Consider the following 14,381-nt stretch of genomic DNA (forward strand, 5'->3'; position numbering starts at 1 on the left):
CTAGGGGTGATGGGGCAGAGCCTCTGCAACAGGTTTTGTGGCTGAGCCCTCGGTGGACTTGGACCTGATGGGTACTGCTGCAGTGAATGTGTCCCCTCCCAGCTCTCCTCTCCTCACCCTTACCACAGCATGGTGTTTCTCTCTGCCATTTTTCTTTTAAGAGAGCTTTCCTGGGCTGCAGAGTAGCCTCTGCGGGAGAAGCCCTCTTGCTGCAGCTCCCACAGAAGCCCCTGCTCACCAAAACGTTGTGGTTTCCCCTGGTGAACTCCCTGAAGGCTTCCGTGACTTGTTCCTTTGTCCGCGTCTTCTTGAAGTCCCGATTCACAGTGCCATCCTCTTTCTAGGAAAGAAGGGAGGGCCGTGAGAGGGACAGGGAGAGAAGGAACCAGGAGAAAGAACTGGTGCGTCAGGAGTCATGCACGTCCCCCTGTGGGGTGCGACCAGCCTCTTTGGTAGCTGAAGGACCTGTCTGTGGGGGGTTAGCAGAGGCAGCAACTCTCTGCCTTGCATGTCCCAAACCATCCCGCAGCTCCGTTGCGTTGCCACAAGGCAAAAGGCAAGACTCCACCATCAGGCACTTGCTGCTAACGTGTCCACTGCTAACGTGGACAGGCTACCTTTCATGGACCTGGGGCTTTCACAGACCTTTCACTGAACGGCCTTGAGCTCTCCTCTGCCTCCTCCACAGAGGCAGATTTGTGCATGGTCCACTGCGGGGACAGCACCCAAAGGCTCCTGGCCGAACCTGCCCTCTCAGCCCCTCACCATTTCCCTGGTACCCCGAGGCTCTGATTTTCACATCAGTGCCTTTCATTGTCTGGAGCCGGCTGCCGGTCGGACAGGCAGGGCTGGCTTCCTGGAGACAGGGGCTATTTTAAACAACACACGCTCGTGCTCACAGGTCTGTTTCCAGAGCTCTGTCCCACTGCTCCGGACAGCTTGTTTGCACACAATGGAGTGAAGGGGCAGAGGCCAAAAAGACATCCTGTGGGCTGGGTAAGATGAAGTAAGGATGAAGAAGCGGAGCAGAGGCCGGGGAAGGAAGACAGCACAGTCAGTCACCTGTCCTGGAGGCTGATGTGCCCTGGTGGGACACGGAGACCCCTCCAGGGAAGTGACCCTGGCTAGGGCTGGCTCCTGGCCGTTGGCACGGTGGCAGTGCCAGTCCAGCTGCGGGCATGCAGGGCGCACAGGCTGTGAAGAGCTGGGCACGGCAAGTCCAGCAGCAACCAGAAACCTGATGTGCAGCTCAGGATGAGCCACACTGCACACATTCAACTTGCAGCTTGCATTTCGTGTGAGCTCTAACAAAGGCGGTATCAAAACAAGCATGTGAATGGTCTCCAAGGAAGCGCTTCGCTTGCACAGGGTGCAGCCGATACACCTAGCTTCAAACCACCCTGGAATGAACCTGACCACCTTCTGCCCCTGCAGTAGCTCTGCCGTGGGGTAAAAAAGCAAAGCCAACGTCTGGCAGAGGCAGATGACCTTCTCACTGTAGACCTCCCTGCTGTAGCAGCCATCCTGGGCACGGACAAAGCAGAGCCAGGCTCTCACCACACGTTTTTAGCTGCAGCCACACGTGTAGGAGGACTCGCCAAGTACGTACAGGGGAGGTGCGCTGCACTGCTGTATGTCTGTCATGGGGCAGTTCAGAAACCAACCCACCCCCTCCTGAGGGGGTCCGAGGCCCGTGGGGGTGGGCTTCCACAAAGCAGAAGCGTGAGAGGGGCTGAAAAGGGCTATAGGCACCTGCCTCAGCTGGCCCCCGCCCAGCCAGCAGGTCCAGTTGGTGCTGGTGTCACTGGGACAGGGCTGGGGCTGTCTGCCTGCTCCTGGCACCACTGGCCAAGGGGCTCGCAAGCTGCCCGTCTGGGGAGAAGTCAGGAAAGGGCGGTCAGGACTGGTTACGAGACCCCACAAATATCTCAGACCCAGAAATATCTCTGCAGCAACATCCCACCGTGGCCTTGCGGTGGGAAGTGGTGAACAACTCTCAGGTCAGAGCAGAAACTTCAAGATTATTTTTTTTTTCAGTGAGCAACTCTCCAGAGAACTCGAACTGGGTCAAGAGGGACCATTTGTACTACTTTTAACACAGTGACTTTGTTAATAGTTGCTGTTTATAACATTTTTGAGCTGCTCCAGAAAGTTAGGTGTCATTAACTCCTTCTGCAGAGGCGAATTCCCATTTTGAAGAGGAAGAGCCATCATCTCAAGGCCACCTGGGAAGTGAGAGCTCAACCAATGAAGGCTCCTTGTCCCTGTTCCCATCCCTGTCCCCATCCTCATTCCCAGCCCTGCTCTGTCCCCAGGCTGTGGCTGCTCCCTTCCTCCTCCTGCCTCCCCTCCCAGCCCATGCACCCAGAACGGATCCTGCCCTTTCTGCGAGCACCCAGCTACTTTCATGGGAACCTGTCCTCTTCCATCAGCCTCAGGCTGTCAGCGACGGGCAGAACAGGTTCACCTCTGCTTTTCCCAACGTTGTATCCTCAGCAGGAGGAAGCATGGAGAGCCTTGTCATTAAATGACACTTCCCTGAAGTTTCCCGAGGGCTCAGAAGCAGCCTCAGGACCCCAAAACAGGTCAGATGCAGCGATGCAACTCAGCTCTCCTGGTTCTGCAGCCCTGCTGGAGAAACGCCAGCCCTAAACCAGCCTGAACAACTAACACTTTAGCTTAGGGGAACATAATCCAGAAGCCGAGGGACTTAAGTAGAATTATAGTAATTAGAGCCTTGATCACATTAGTCAGTGCCAAGCAGCAGTGGCAGAGTTACTCCTGGAGGCCAGCACTTCTCAGTTGTTCAATTAGAGGGCTGCCTAACCACTTTGAAAAAATCCACTGCCCACATCACGTACCAGCTCACTTACACTTGGCTAAAGCAGGGGTGCAACTCACACCCCTCAGTCATGGCTTTTATTTCCCTCCACAGCATTTTCTGGCCTGTTTGAGAACAGGATTTTTTTTTTTCCCATTTCAAGTGCTTTGCATGTGACCTGATTTTGCTGTGAAGCCCATGAAATGCACCCAAACCACAGAAGCACCACTAGAGGCCAAGGATATATCAAGTTGGACTATAAATAGACAGATATTCTTGATTATATCATGAAAACAGGGAGAAGAAAGAGTGCACGTGATCTTTGGTCCAAACTGGCACACTCTTATTTTATATAGCCACAGTTTTATAAGACGCACCAGTAACAAGAACTAGGTGAAGGGCTGGCTGGAGCAGCTCACAGCATGCTCGTGGGTGCCTGCAGCAGAAAAGGGACTTTGGGAGGGCTGCGGATGGTGGCAAAGAGCTGTAAGAGCAGGGAAACGCCTTGACCCGCCGCAGAAGGATACTTCGGGGAGCGTGACCAGCATGGCCACGAAATGAAAGAAGTGCCTTCCTCCCGACATGCAATGCATCCCATCGGAGTTCCCAGCCTGCTGGAAGCCATCCCACACAACTGGATGGATGGATCCCTTCCCATCAGTGCTTTGGTATGCAAGTAATCAGAAGTAGCAGCTCTGAATGACTCCTCCTGCTGTGTTCTAACATCTGCATTTGTTTGCTTTTTGACTCGTGAGGTCAAGGGGAAGGCTACCAGGAAAATCTCCCAAATCTGGCCCCGAGCCACCTCTTGGGCCCCATCAGAGCCTCAGCCATCTCAGGCACAACTTGACTGAGCCAACACCTTGCCACGTGCTAAAACTCTTACCTCAAACCTGGTATTGCTTTTAACTCAGTGTCTGGCTATGAGAAGGCACGTGCCATTGCTAAATTCCATGCAAACCTTCCATCACTAACACAAATGCGCTCAGTTACAGACCTACCTCTGTTCAAATGCCATTCCAGATGCCTTTCTCACTGCAAAGCCTGTTGCTGATCTCTGCCACTCGTCAGGACAGAAACCCCGGGCAGACTCATCTAACAGACACCCAGAAGCATCCCGACAGGTATCCCCTGAAATGTGCGTGTCGGCTCAGAGCAATGGCACTGCCCAGCTGCTGTGCTCTTTGCAGAGTGCCAGGCAAAACTGAGAGAGATAGCCTGAACATAGACAACACTCAGGTGCTGAATTTTTCTGAACGTGGGATATAAATACAGCCTTGTCACCAGCTAAACTTCCAGCTCCAGCCAGACACAGGCACAGGCCAGCATACACTCCGGCTGGGAATTTGGATTAATGGCTCAGGCTGGCAGCACGTTGGTATTGAAAGCAAACAACTAATTTGAACCTTCCGGTTGGAGCCCTACACTTTGCATTTCGTGGTCAGGGAAGTCAACTAAGGAGCGGATTTAACAAGACTGTGGCTAAAACTGTCACCTTTCGCTGATGCCCTCAGCTCGGCTGTGCTCTCAGGAGAGCAGTGCAGCCCTCAGCCAGGTGCCTGCTGAAGGATCAGGATGCCCTGAGGTGACAGGATCTTGCCACCAGCCCACTCTGCGTGTGGTAACGGAGAGCTGCCAGCAGCTCCTCCTCCTGCTCTGCGCTCCCGGAGCGCCCTCACCTTTATCCCCTCGATCCTGAAGCCCAGCGTGGCGGTTGAACTGATGGTCTCCCTCCACTGCATGTAGCGGGGCTTGGTTACTGCCCGCAGCACGTTCTCCTCCTCCGTGGGAGCGTCAGGGTCCACCTCGATCATCTTCTGGTACATGTCCTTCCTCAGGCTCGGCTTCTTTCGGGCCTTTATCAGCTCCTCCTCCAAGTACGTTCTGCAAGGAGATGGGGGAGATTAGCAGAGCCACAGGGGCCGATGGCTGGGAGACCACTGAGCCACACCAAGGCTACGATGATCTTTAAAAGTCCCTTGAACCCAAACCATTCCATGATCCTATGATCCATCTTTCACCCTAGGTGCTGTGGTGGTTTTACCTTGCTGGGCAGCTGAACTCCACCACAGCTGCTCTCTCACCGTCCCTCCTCAGAAGAAGAGGGGAAGAAGAAAAGGAAAGAAACAATTCACAGGTTGAGATAATGGTAATTTAATTAAAGGAAAAATAATTAGTAAGGGAAAACTATTAGTAGTTAAATAATAATACTAAAGGGGAAGGGGGAAAGGGGAAAAACCACAAACAAAACCCAAGCAGAAGCCATGTGGAAGCACAGAAGAAAGAAATGACTCCCTACTTCCCACCAACGAGCAAAGCTTGACCACATCCTTGAAGCAGGGCCTCAATACACATAGCTTGTGTTCGGGAGGACAGACATCTTCACAGCCAGAGCCCATCCCTCCCCTCTCCTTCCTCTTTCCCACCTTTAGTGCTGAGTGTGACACCACAGGGCACGGGACATCCCTTTGGTCGGTTTAGGCCAGCTGCCCTGGCGGTGTCCCCTCCCCGCCTCTTACAGCCCTGCTGGCTCTGGGGGTCGGAGGCAGCCCTGATGCGGTGCCAGCACTGCTCGGCAGCGGGCACAGCACCGGTGTGGTACCAGGGCTGTTCTGGCTACACGTGCAGAGCACAGCCCTGTATGGGCTGCTGCAGGGAAAGGCAACTGCATCCCAGCCAGCCCCAGCACAGGTGCTTTACTTAATGAACCTACTTTAATTAGAACCCCATCACCAACACCTGTTGTTTTACCATTTTCTCAAGGAACCAAAACCAGCCTGGCAATGACAAGGGAGATTATTTCTTGCAGGTGCCCAGATTGTCGCTGCCCTACTGATATCCTCTTGTTGCCAACTGTTTGTGCTGGGACACCAAGGCACAGCGAATCTGGGCAGTGACTTACTCCCACAAACTAAATGCAGCTTTCACAGCGTGCTCAGGGAACTGCCTGATGGGCAGATGGAATAAAAGAGCGGAATAGAGAAGCAGTGTTCTCAGAAGGGCTGCTCACACTGCTCAGAAAGCTGGATTTCCTTTTGAATAGAGCAACAGATAGCCTTTGAGGTATTGGTACCCCCGCATTGCTCCAGACTTGAAACATAGCCAGGGCTTAAGCCTGACAAAACTTACTTCAGGGATGACTGCACTGCACCAAACCACTTTCTCCACGCACCAGATGGTCAACAAGCAGAGAAGAAAAGTCTGACATGTTCTTCCCAAACCCAGGCTTCCTCACATCCCTCTCCCTCGTGCTGTTGGCTTAGCTTTTCCTGGAGACAGGCGAACCCGGTATTCTCACTTGCAGGCTTCAAGGGTCTTAAGCTCTGCTTTCAGTATCCAATCTTAAAACTCAAACAGTGTCCCCAGAGCCACTCACCTGACCCCCATTTTGCAGTCCATTACACAGGGGGAGTCAAATTCAGCCAGCAGGTCCTCCATCTGGTTGTACCGCTCCCCATCCTTCACAATGTCCCCGTGGTAGGCAGGCACGTAGGGCTTCAGGACATCGTTCATCAGGCGGTCGAGGCAGCGCTGCTCTGATTCACAGTGCTTCTTCAGTATCCTGCCGTTGGCCGCTGCCTTGAAGCTACCTGAGGGTGGTAATGGGTGTGGGATGGCACGGTGCCTTCCCAGAACAAGAAGAGCAGCCCAACAACACCTTGGAAGCGTTCCCATGCCCAAAAGAGCCCCTGCAGACTGGGACATACAAGCTCCAGCTCCTGGATTCACGTATGGGGTCGGAGGTTTATGACCAGCAGTGTCACACCTCAGACAGAGCAGAGACCTGCCCAGCAGCTCCCGCAGAGCACATTTGTTTCCCATTCTTTGTGTACTTTATGTTAGGTCCACACCACATGGCTTCCTCTCTGTGCTCATGTGCGGGGCGTCTTCCTGCCAGGCAGTGTGACACACTTCCCTGTGGATCTGCGAGGGGGCTTGGGTCTCACCCAAAGGACCCAGCTGGCTGCTGCCGGAGAGAAATATGTGGGGCAGCAGCAGTAATACCCGCTGGCTTTGGGATACTGAAAGCACAGAGCACTGCAGTTCCTTGTTACCCCCCTGAACATTTAGAGAAGGCACTGTCCTGGGCTACGGACATGGGAGATGAAATCTGCGACATTCATGCAGCGGTCAGAAGCAATTCTGGCCAGAACAGCCCCTTAGCCTGACTGAACCAGACCCTCTCCACCACCCTGCACTTTCCCAGCTCCCACACCTGTGGCTGAGCTGCAAATGGGTCGGGATGGCCCCTGTGATGCTCTCTACCTGCATGTCCTGCTAGCTGAATCCAAGGGTACTTCTTCTTGAAGGACATCACAAATGGAGACCAGTGCACCATGTTCTTGATCTTCCTCCATGATTTGCTCTAAGGGAAAAAAAAAAAAACAACATGAAGTTGAATGCAAAGTTTTAAGCTTTTACTGTCCATAAAGTCACTCCATGCAGCACGTGGCTGTCTTGGACGATGCAGGAGGCACTGGAGCCAGCACAGGATGGAAAGCAAACAGAGAATCTGCTCTTTTCCCATTGCCCCATGCCAAGCCAGAGTCACTGGGCCTCATCTCCACATTCAAAATTCATGAGTAACCTCAATGAAGTGGACAGCCTCGCTGTTTTGTTCCAGCTGGCTGCTTCTGATGAAGAGAGCCCAGCCATTTGCAGCACCTCGTGTCCACTTCCATGTACCCCTCTGCAGGCAATGTGAGGACATTAACTCCTCTTTGGGTTAATTGCTGCATCAGATCATAGCAAACCGAGTGGGAAATTGAGCCCGGGATTACTCCTGGGCCACAAAACTCCACTGCAGACCCAGTGGTGGTAGGAAGAAACACTTGCAAACACGTGCGTGTGCTCACCGATGCATTTCTGCTCCCCACTAAAAGCCAGCTGCTTGGTTCATCACGTTTCCGATCCACCTGTGTCTGATCCACCTGCTTTGGCCAACCATTAACCACATTCTGGAGAACAATTCCTTCCTGACATGTTGTGCTTCTTGCCAGATAGATTGCACAAAACTATTTACATTACCTTAGCGAGAGCTGCATCGGATATGCAAAAGCCTCGCTTGAATACATGTTCCTTCCTGCACAGAGGTTTTCCCTGGATTGTTCTGGGGAACACACTGCTAACAAAAGGCAGCGGCAATGGAAAAATGCCTTCTCGCAGATGAGGAGACAAACAACAGGCTTTATCCTGGCCACAATTTGCTACTGGGTTCAGCTGGAAGCCCACAGAAAAATTATCCTCATTTGCTCCATGCCTAATGCATGCGGGGGAGCCTTCCAGAAAGCCCCAGTAATATCTTCCTCGTGTTTGGAGAATCGGCCTCTGTTCCAGTAACGCTTCACAGACAGGAGGAGAAGAGCCAGCAACCCCGACTTGCAGCTTGGACGCTTGTCTGGGCTGAACTCAGAGCACAGGAATCCGTGCTGGGAACTGCTGACATGTTTGAAAGAATAGGAAGGAGCCAAACAAGGATGTCAGTGTCTGCAGCGTGGAAACTGCGCCGTGTTGGACCACACCATGCGCTGCGTCCCGAGGGAGCAGGGCGCTGGGTGGGCAGGGGGCTGGAGGCGGGCAGTGAAGCCCATTCCCTCCTCTCCTTTCCCATCTCCCAGCCCAGGAGGTGAAGCTCCCCTGGACCACCGTGTGGGGCTGAGGGTGTCCCAGCGCACCCCGGCATTGGTGCAGGAGAAGAGCATTTTGGCAACGAGCTTTGAACAAGCGTGCAGTGACTCCGGGCATGCCCTTCAGCCAGGCTCCTCCACGTGGCAGGTTTGCACCACAGCATGGTTTGCTTGCTTTGGCAGGGGCTTGGGCAGTTCCCTACCTGACATGAGGGAGTGTTTTAATTCCCAAGTGCAGTGCCAGGACCGGTGCGCTGTAGCTGTTCTTTGTTCTCCTGTTGGCAGAGAGCAGGAGGGAAAGTGGAGGGGAGGTGAAAAGGGGGTGGAGGGGTGTCCCTGCTTTTGCTTTAAAATAGTAACAGGCAAGTCCAGACTGATGTTGTGAAGAAAGAGGGGAGAAAAAAACTCCATGGGAGTTTGCAACCCAGATGAGTGCAACGTGCCTCATCTTAAATGAGGTGTCCTACCCAGCATCCTAAGTCACACAGTCCCAGGAAAACAGCCAAGGCAATGCACCTTCCCAAGCCAAGGTTTTATTTTTCAGTGGTAAGAGCTTTGTAGCTAAGACCATGATGCACTTCAAAGTGCAGGCAGAATGACGCCAAGCGGTCCCCAGAGCAGTGCAGCCACCTCAGCCCCGCCTTCAGCAGAGCTCTCCGAGCAGAGAAGCACTCAGCTCCAGCACTGCTGGTCCCTGCTTGCCGTGCTGTTGCCCTTATGGTGCAGGTCGATGGCCCCGAGTCCCCAGGAAAAAGCAAAGAACACAAAATCCTTCTGCTGAGCTGAGCAAGGCAAAAGCCACTTACTGAGAGCATCCACACAGGGAACAGCCATTATGCTCCCGTTCCTTTACACCAGAGGGAAACATCTTCATCCCGCCTGTTTTCGTGCACAACTTTGGCTAGACATCTCCAACCCAAGTTTTAGGGATATGCCTAAGGACAGTGTTTTCGGCAGCACTGCACCCACACACACTGGGCCTTGGCTCAGCAGTCAGACCAAAGAGAGGAAGGTGAGAAAGAGATGCTGAAGCCTCACTGACTTGGCCTGCACGTTTGGTTACAGGTTTGTCTTGGCAGAACTCTGAAGATAAACCTAAACAAAGCAAAGCTGTGGAAGATGGTTCAGATCTGAACCGAGATCAGGCAGTGAACAAGCAAGGCCTTCCTATCCTTTCAGACAATTGCCAGAGGTTTTTACGGAGGTACTGGAGGTTGCTTTGCCCTCCTCAGGTCACTCCCAACCTGCTGGAAGTAGGCTGAGTTGTGGAGGGACAACACTGGCCAATGTCTCCAGTGATGCTGCAACCCTGTTCGTTTGAAGATAATGAAATTATCTGCCCAGGTAAGCAGTTTCTCTTAAAGTTCATCCTTTGTGCTTTCCCTACAGCTTAAGGGTGACTTCGGATGTCTGCGAGCCAGCACCAGGGTCCTTCCAGGCGCTGGGGACGGCCAAGAGCTTTAGCAAGCCTCAGCTGAAGATGCCTGTGTTTATTCACATGCCAGCGTGGGTTCACACAGAGGTGAATATCTCAAAACTGACAGCCTCGGATTCCTGTCATGCCAGCCCCGTGTCAGGCTGCTGTCGATGGCCACAGAAAATCACTGCCACGAGGTCCATGCTGCTCCACCCTTGCTTTGTGGCCACACACAGCACACAGCCCCTCCGAGTGCAGCAGGCTGGGCTCTCCCACCCTGCCCTGCTCTATTAATATGCAACGGGAGTAGTAAAGCCATGTACGGTAGTGATATCTCTTTTGCCTTCAATGAAGCGAGCAGGCAGCGCATCACGCCAAAAGCTGAGCATGTCCAAATGTTTTGTTTGGTTAAAGCCTGTGGCATACACCACTGGCACCTGCTTGTGGCTCCCTGGCACCCTGCTCTCCCCAGACTCCAGCTCGTGGCTGCTCTCCCTCCCACAAAACTCAAGGAGCTGTGCTGAGCTCTTACAGCCACTGCACGTAACCTACAGAAGCAGGGGATGTGCAGAAGGTGCCTGACGCAATCTGACACTTGTTTAAAACCTGTTTCAACATCAGCAAACGCGGACTGATTAGCAAATTATTTAATAACTCTAAAAATACGCGGAGCTTGTTGTCTGCCATGTGGAAACTAAGCTGAGCGACTGGCAGAACCAACTCTAAAAGCTGTTTCTTCAAGTGGGTTTCAGCAGTGCTTTGCTCCTGCCCCTGCCTTTTCCCAACTACTCACCGTGGAGCTGGCAGGGTGTGGGACTGGGGCCAGAAGAGCTGAGGCCTCCCAACAAGTACCCACAAGTGGTCAGTGGGAGAGGAGTGCTTGGAAAACAATTTTATCTGCTGTCTGTTTAACTTCACTTATCTGAAGCTTAAAGCAAATTCCAGGCTTTCCCCATCTGTCAATAGAGCTTCATATGGAAAGAACAACACGGAGAACGTAGCACCAACCCACAAGGTCAGAGGGTATGTGGTGTTTAATTAGATTAAACAGAAAGGGACTGATGAACTCGGTGCTCACTGCACATTTTCCCTGGAGCAGATGGCTTTCCTTTAATGCCTGCCTGGGGGAGGTGTGACATTTTGGGACTGCTGCTCCCCTCCCTCTCCCAGCATGAGTGTCGATGGGGTTTGGTCAGTGTCACGGGGAGCTGGGGGTGCTCTGCCCTTTCCATGCATTGAGCCGGAGAGATGGGCAGAAACCAATTTAATTTGCTGAAATTATTGTTTCCTGTTGCTTGACAGGACCAAACATCCTGAACATAGATGGAGTTGGACCTGTATTTCAGTTCTTTTTATTAGCCAGAGCATGCACCACTGGAGTCAAGATCACGTAGCTGGGGCAGGGAGGAGCAGGAGCAGCATTCAGTTAATGATTTGAGAAGAACTTCAGCCCATTTATCCCAGGAAGATCCTGAAATAAACTAGGAGCAGAAAATGGTGGAAAACTGAGAGGAGACAGCAGGGCCTTGCCTCTCTGCTTTCACTTCCAGCCCTTCCCAAGTGGGAATTGCAGCTGTGGCGCTGGCTGCCTCCTTGGGAAGGGGCTTTCAGCACGGCCCAGGTTGGTTCATTCATGAGCAGCAGGGCTGACAAGGCGCTCCTCGTGTCTGGAGCCTTGATGGGTTGAAAAACAACAACTCCAACAGCTGAGGGGAGCAGGCTTTGCACTGGAGAGGCCTCCCCTGTAATAAATAAGTGGGGTAGTGTTTGCCCAGAGAGTTCACTCTGTCAGCCTGCCTGGGGCCACGCACACACATGCCATATAGTTTTCCATGTTTAAAAGAATGAACGTGTTTTCTCATGGTCTGTAAAAAGTAGTTAAGCTTTTCTTAGTGATGGCTGTTTCCCTTCACTGGGAAAAACATCATGACAGTCGGTGAGGCCAGAAGGCCACCTTTGTTCTTTGGGCAGGATGCTGGGAGCAGCAGAGCAGCACCAGCAGGTACCCGTGTGCTGCTGGGTGCCTCCTCCAGCACCTCCCGGCATGCAGGATCCCAGCTGAAACAACTCCCACCGTGTGCTCCAGTCTGCTAACATGGAGCCGAGGTTATGCTCTGCTCTGCTGTGCCATCCCTTTGGAAGGAGAGCCCATCCAGCCCCCCCCAGTCTCTCCCTGTCTTTGCTCTTCCACTAGCAAACAGAGCGCCGTGTGACTGCATCAGTGTGCACGGGCTGCGACTGCTGCCCCGATGCCTTCGGCAGCCAGCAGCCCATTTCTTACAGTCTTCCTCTGATGCAAACTGCCCTCATCCTCACCGATGTATTTACTCCTATTCTGCACAGTGGCAAAATAGCCTTTTTTGGCCTGAGGATCCACTTGCAATGGGAGAACTTTGGACCAGAATGCGATTTCTGGTTTAGTCACATAGAGATGTCAGCAGCTCCCCAAAATATGGCAGGGCAATGCCCATCAGGTGCCTGTGGTGGTTGTTCAACAAACACAAAGAGACTCCCTCAGCAGACTGCACTGAAGTTAATAAATGGGATGACAATATTTTGGTAATTGAAACACTCTCTTCTGCGTGCCTAGAAATTGTAGTTTAAGCCCTCAAAACCTATTAGATTAGTTATTTGTGTGGCTGGGTCACAGTCACACAAATAATTAATCATAACCCCAGCCTGCCTCACCTTGAGCTTTGCAAGAATATGCTGAGTGCAGCCTGGAGGACTCAGAAGCAGGGACCCCATCACGTCTACAGAGAGAAAATCTCCTTGTGTATGTATTATTTATTTTACTTTCAATGATTTGTTTTTCAGAACAGTTTCATTTCAGCCAGCAAGGATTTTGGCTTTTGCAGGGGAGAAGCCAGTCCTGCCTGGCATGGTGAGGAATACCCTTTTCTCTAGTGCAACCAGGAGCCAGCTGCACCAAGAGCAAAAATCTGGGGCAGAGGGGCAGAGACAAAGTCACTGCCTTCTCTGCCGTCTGTGAGAGATCAGCACGAGCAACAGAGGAGCTTCAGTCAAAACGCAGAGAAGGCAGGAACATCCATGGCGATCGCTGAAAAAAATATTCCAGCATATTGGAAAAAAAAAAAAACAGGAGCTCATTGCAGACTCCCCCTTCCTGCTTACGATGCCAGAAAGGAGAGTTAGAAGCCAAATGCACAGACGGGTGGCAGTGGTGCTTCAGCTGGACCTCCCCTCTGACAATAGAAGGAAGCCCCGCGGCTGTGGGAGCGGGCTGCTCAGAAGGCACCCAGTGCACTGGGAATATTCCCAACCTTCCCCTGCCCGCCTGCAGGGCACGGGCAATTGGTGGGCACATGGCAGCCCCGCTGCCGGGGGACAGGTACACGGAGAAGAGGCAGCGACAAAGCATCGGCATTGAATTTGGCCAAGAAGGAGAGAAGCCCAAGTGGGAGCAAAGGCAGAACTGGCACTGGAGCTGTGGTTGTCTCCGCGTCTCTGTTTCTTCCCGGTTAGGAGCCTTCACTTCAATGAAGGTGAAAACTTCCTAATGCAGATTAGTCATTGCTGACTTCCCAGGAAAGCTGGATGAACTATTAATTGCATGCATTAGACAAGGCCAGCCTACTTTTCTGAGTGGGAACTGCTCCAGATCTCTGGAAATGTCTCGGGAAGAGCTGTTCACTTCTGGTGGACTGCTATGGAAGTCCCACGCTGCTTCTTGCCCAGCAAGCAGCCCACTTTTAAAATCCAGCAAACAATAAAAATGCTCACTAGTAGCCAAAAGCAGGCCTTGGTGAATGCGTTTGTAAGAAGAGCCCAGGAACACCGCAGCCCAGCTCCGAAACGTTAGTGCCCAGCGCTGGGGCAGCAGATCAGCTGTCCAGCTGGGAGAGGCAACGTGCTGTCCAGAGGCCTGACGTGCATCAGGGACCTGTCAGCAGCTTAGATGGAAACTGCTCCACTTCCATCTGGAGACCTGTGTTTGATCCCTTCAGCAGCTCGAGGCTGTTTGCCACTGTCTTTCTAGCTCAACATGCCTTTTCAGCTTGTCGGCTCCTCCAGCAGCGTGGCACACGTCGAGGAACCTCCCAGGGTGCCAGCTGCCAAACACCCTCTCCTACAATTTGAAGGCAAGTTTTCAGGGATTTAAACCAAGACGCTAAATTTCCAGCCTGCTTAGAGGCATTTAGGGTCTGAGGCACCAAGCACAGAAGCAACATCCATAAGTGGAACAAAGGAGCTTCTAATACCTATTTTTGGAGTCCTTATTTTTGGAGATTTCTTCCTATCTGCTTCTGGATGCAACCCAGGACCGCCTGGGACTGAATCAGCCTGCTCCTGGACATGTGATGTGAACTGAACTGAGATGGCCAGAGCGATGGTCCAAAACAAAGGTGGTTTAGGGGGATTTTCCCCCAGCTCGAGGCCCCCACGAGCACACAGTAAGAGATGAGGGCAGATCCACCACCCGTTCAGCCTGGTGTATTAACAGGTACATAGATGTATATAGATGCCGTAAAACAAAACTCCAGGAGCACAATGT

The 14,381-nt window shown here is 52.5% G+C and overlaps 1 protein-coding gene across 2 annotated transcripts in view; it reads right to left on the reverse strand.

Annotated features, from left to right (window-relative positions):
- ITPKB (inositol-trisphosphate 3-kinase B) overlaps nt 1-14,381 on the reverse strand; it is a 59,821-nt gene that overhangs the window by 5,526 nt on the left and 39,914 nt on the right. For both annotated transcript variants that reach the window (XM_083831222.1, XM_083831221.1), the window contains exons 3-6: nt 7,088-7,187; nt 6,198-6,411; nt 4,501-4,705; nt 239-340 (exon numbers count right to left, since the gene is read on the reverse strand). In XM_083831222.1, the coding sequence (XP_083687348.1) occupies nt 239-340; nt 4,501-4,705; nt 6,198-6,411; nt 7,088-7,187 (621 nt within the window). The remainder of the gene's footprint in view (nt 1-238; nt 341-4,500; nt 4,706-6,197; nt 6,412-7,087; nt 7,188-14,381) is intronic.

Source organism: Anser anser (genome assembly GCF_964211835.1).
Source record: "Anser anser genome assembly, chromosome: 3".
Lineage (NCBI taxonomy): Eukaryota > Metazoa > Chordata > Aves > Anseriformes > Anatidae > Anser > Anser anser.